Here is a 2,702-nt window from a genome sequence, read left to right as displayed (position 1 = left end):
GATGCTTCTACGGGGACTTTCAAAGTATGGAATGAAGAATATAATCTCTGCATTTGCCATAGTGAGTGTGAAAATGTTGTGGGATGAGTGGGTTTGGGCTCTTTTGTCTTAACATTAGATTTAATAACGTATTAATCATTTTTGGTTGTCCTAAGACACTCATATTCATGTTTTATATGTGTTTGTCTTAGGACACCCCCTTGGGTCCTTCTTCTGGATATGAGAGAGCGAGAAAGAGAACACTTATTCTTGAGAATCTCTAGTCATATTGATGCTTAGTGAATTATAAGTACATATAACCTGTATACACTGAATAACATAATCCTAAATTTGGTTGCATGTTAATATGGAAGCTGCATAGTTACTTAATCTCAGTTGTGTCTGTATGGTTACGTGCACATCACATGGGGAAAAAAAGTTTTATCTAAAATCTTTCTGTGGTTTTAGAGAATCAAATCAAATTAACAGTAAAAGTAACTTAACTATTGTAAGAACTTGTCAAAGGAAATAGATTCACCGTTAATTTGTCATTTGTATGGGGATATTTTTGGTTTTATTGTGGTTCTTTTAAAACTAGTATTAGGTCTTTTCATATGCCAGCTATAGTTCAACTGCAGCTGGTGCTTTGCTGTAGTGAATAAAGTTCTTTGGCTTGTGTTATACAAGAGGTTAGAGTACTTGACCAAATGACCATAATATCTATAAACTTATTAGAAGTGAAGTACTCTCTTACAATGTTGAAAATGAGCCTCCGCAGAACTAGTGGCTGCATCAGAAATGCACCTGAAAAATTGTTACACCCAATGTGAAAATATTAGCTTTTTGAGTGGAGGGATTGATTCATATTTTTTTTCTCTTTCAAGTAATTTCTTCTAAATTAAGTCCAGAAATCATATATAAACCTCAAATAATTGTTTCTTTTTGTGTTGTTTGTCAGATGTTGTTGACTGGAGAAAATAAGTAAAATTCCAGTTGCTGGGTGTAACATCATTTGTTTGTTTTTCATCACAGATACCAAGGAATAATCGTCTGATGTATATTCACAGCTATCAGAGTTATGTATGGAATAACACTGTGAGCAAGAGAATAGAAGAATATGGGCTTAAAGCTGTACCAGGAGACCTTGTCCTTAAAGGAGGTAAACTTAAATGTTGCTATATGCATCTTTTATTCAAGTGTGTTTCTTTTATGGCACGTGGTGTTGTCAGTATTAACCTTTATTTAAAATCAAACTTGTTTAAATCAAATACTTCTTTAAAATAAGTCAAGAACAAATGGCTGTGACAGTTTAAAAAACGCAACACATGTTCATGTTAATCAGAAAATTGCTTGAATTATAGCCACAGCTGTTCATATTGAGGAAGCAGATGTTGAGGACTATACTATCCATGATGTAGTGATGCCATTACCTGGGTTTGATGTTATATACCCAAAGCATAAAAGTAAGTATTTCTTTTTGTTTTTCATGTGTATTATCATATAACATCTTAGTTCAGCATAAGTTTGTAAATAGGCTAATTCTCATTTTGGAAAAAAACTTTGTTAGCAGTGGAAGAGGGGAAAGAGCTAAGGCAAAGCTTGAAGAGCCTACTCCACCCATCAGTTCTTCCTACCTGCAACAAAAAGTTTGCATCATTTGTTTAATTGTATGCACCTGTTTTATATCACTTTATATAAAGACGCTTTTAAAAAAAGCCAACTCTTTCTGATGAAAAGTACAGTCAACCTAGAAAGAAGTTTATCTTCAGGAAATGTTTGTTTTAAAAATAACTTTTTAAAGTACTTCTATTGAAGCAGAAATTTGCATCCACTAGAGGAAACCAAATTTAGTCCAAATATATCTTAATTTTTATTTAAAAAAAAAAAAAAAAAAGGTCTTAAAAATACTATCCTTAATTGTTCTACATGCAGCATACTTTAGAACCAAAGTGTGCTCAGTGGTGACAGACCAGCACTAATATTTTCTTGCACACAACTCTATTTCACTATTGAGGCAGTTCATTCCTGATTATGACTTCCTGACCGTGTGGAAGTTACATGCTGGCAATGAATTTGATCTAGTAAGTTTTAAAATACAAAGCAGATGCCATTTGTGGGGGGAGAGAGAGATTGAACAGTGTTTCAGCAACCAAATATGCAAAGTATACATAGTAACGTTTTTTAAATACCAGTTTAATCCATTACAATGCATCTGCTTTTATATGATTAAAGCAAGGGTGTTGGATTTACAGCCTACAGGCTATACCTACCTTGTGGAGCCATGTTGTGGGCCTCAGGAGTTGGTAGAGGGAGCAGGAATTTGGCGGAGGGTTCTGCCACCGAAATCCAGAGCACAGAGCCCCCACTGGGTATGTGTGTTGGCAGGCTGGAGGGGAGGGGTGAGCTACTTGGCTCACCACTGTTCATTCCATTGCCTATGAGAAGCCCTGCAGTCTGGATCCTGCAGGAGTGTGGCTTGAGTTTGACATCCCTGAATTAAAGGAGAAGTATAAGGCTGTTAAAACATGGTTTAGCATTATTAGGGCATTAATTTAAATTTCCTTATCAACTTATTCCTGTGCATTTATAATATTTTTCCACTTGGCTTGTTCCTGTCACTTCCAACAACAGAGGAACAATTATTTCCTGTTCTTTTTCTTTTCTTTTCCTTTTTTTTTTTTTAATGCGTGTGGTTTTGCAGACTGCTAACATTCAGGAATTGT

At 35.0% G+C, this 2,702-nt stretch overlaps 1 protein-coding gene across 5 annotated transcripts in view; it reads left to right on the top strand.

Moving 5' to 3' along the window:
* PUS7 (pseudouridylate synthase 7 (putative)) overlaps positions 1-2,702 on the top strand; it is a 44,915-nt gene that overhangs the window by 36,188 nt on the left and 6,025 nt on the right. For 3 of the 5 annotated variants that reach the window (XM_019509434.1, XM_019509429.1, XM_019509430.1), the window contains 3 exons: positions 41-61; positions 1,012-1,138; positions 1,341-1,442. In XM_019509434.1, coding sequence (XP_019364979.1) covers positions 41-61; positions 1,012-1,138; positions 1,341-1,442 — 250 coding nt within the window. Of the gene's footprint in view, positions 1-17; positions 62-1,011; positions 1,139-1,340; positions 1,443-2,702 lie in introns of all 5 variants that reach the window. The other 2 variants (XM_019509431.1, XM_019509432.1) reach the window with 2 other exon arrangements.

Source organism: Gavialis gangeticus, unplaced genomic scaffold (assembly GCF_001723915.1).
Source record: "Gavialis gangeticus isolate Ggan-Ray unplaced genomic scaffold, GavGan_comp1, whole genome shotgun sequence".
Classification (NCBI taxonomy): domain Eukaryota; kingdom Metazoa; phylum Chordata; order Crocodylia; family Gavialidae; genus Gavialis; species Gavialis gangeticus.
The sequence above is the reverse complement of the archived record's forward strand: the minus strand, read 5'-3'. Positions and strand labels throughout refer to the sequence as shown.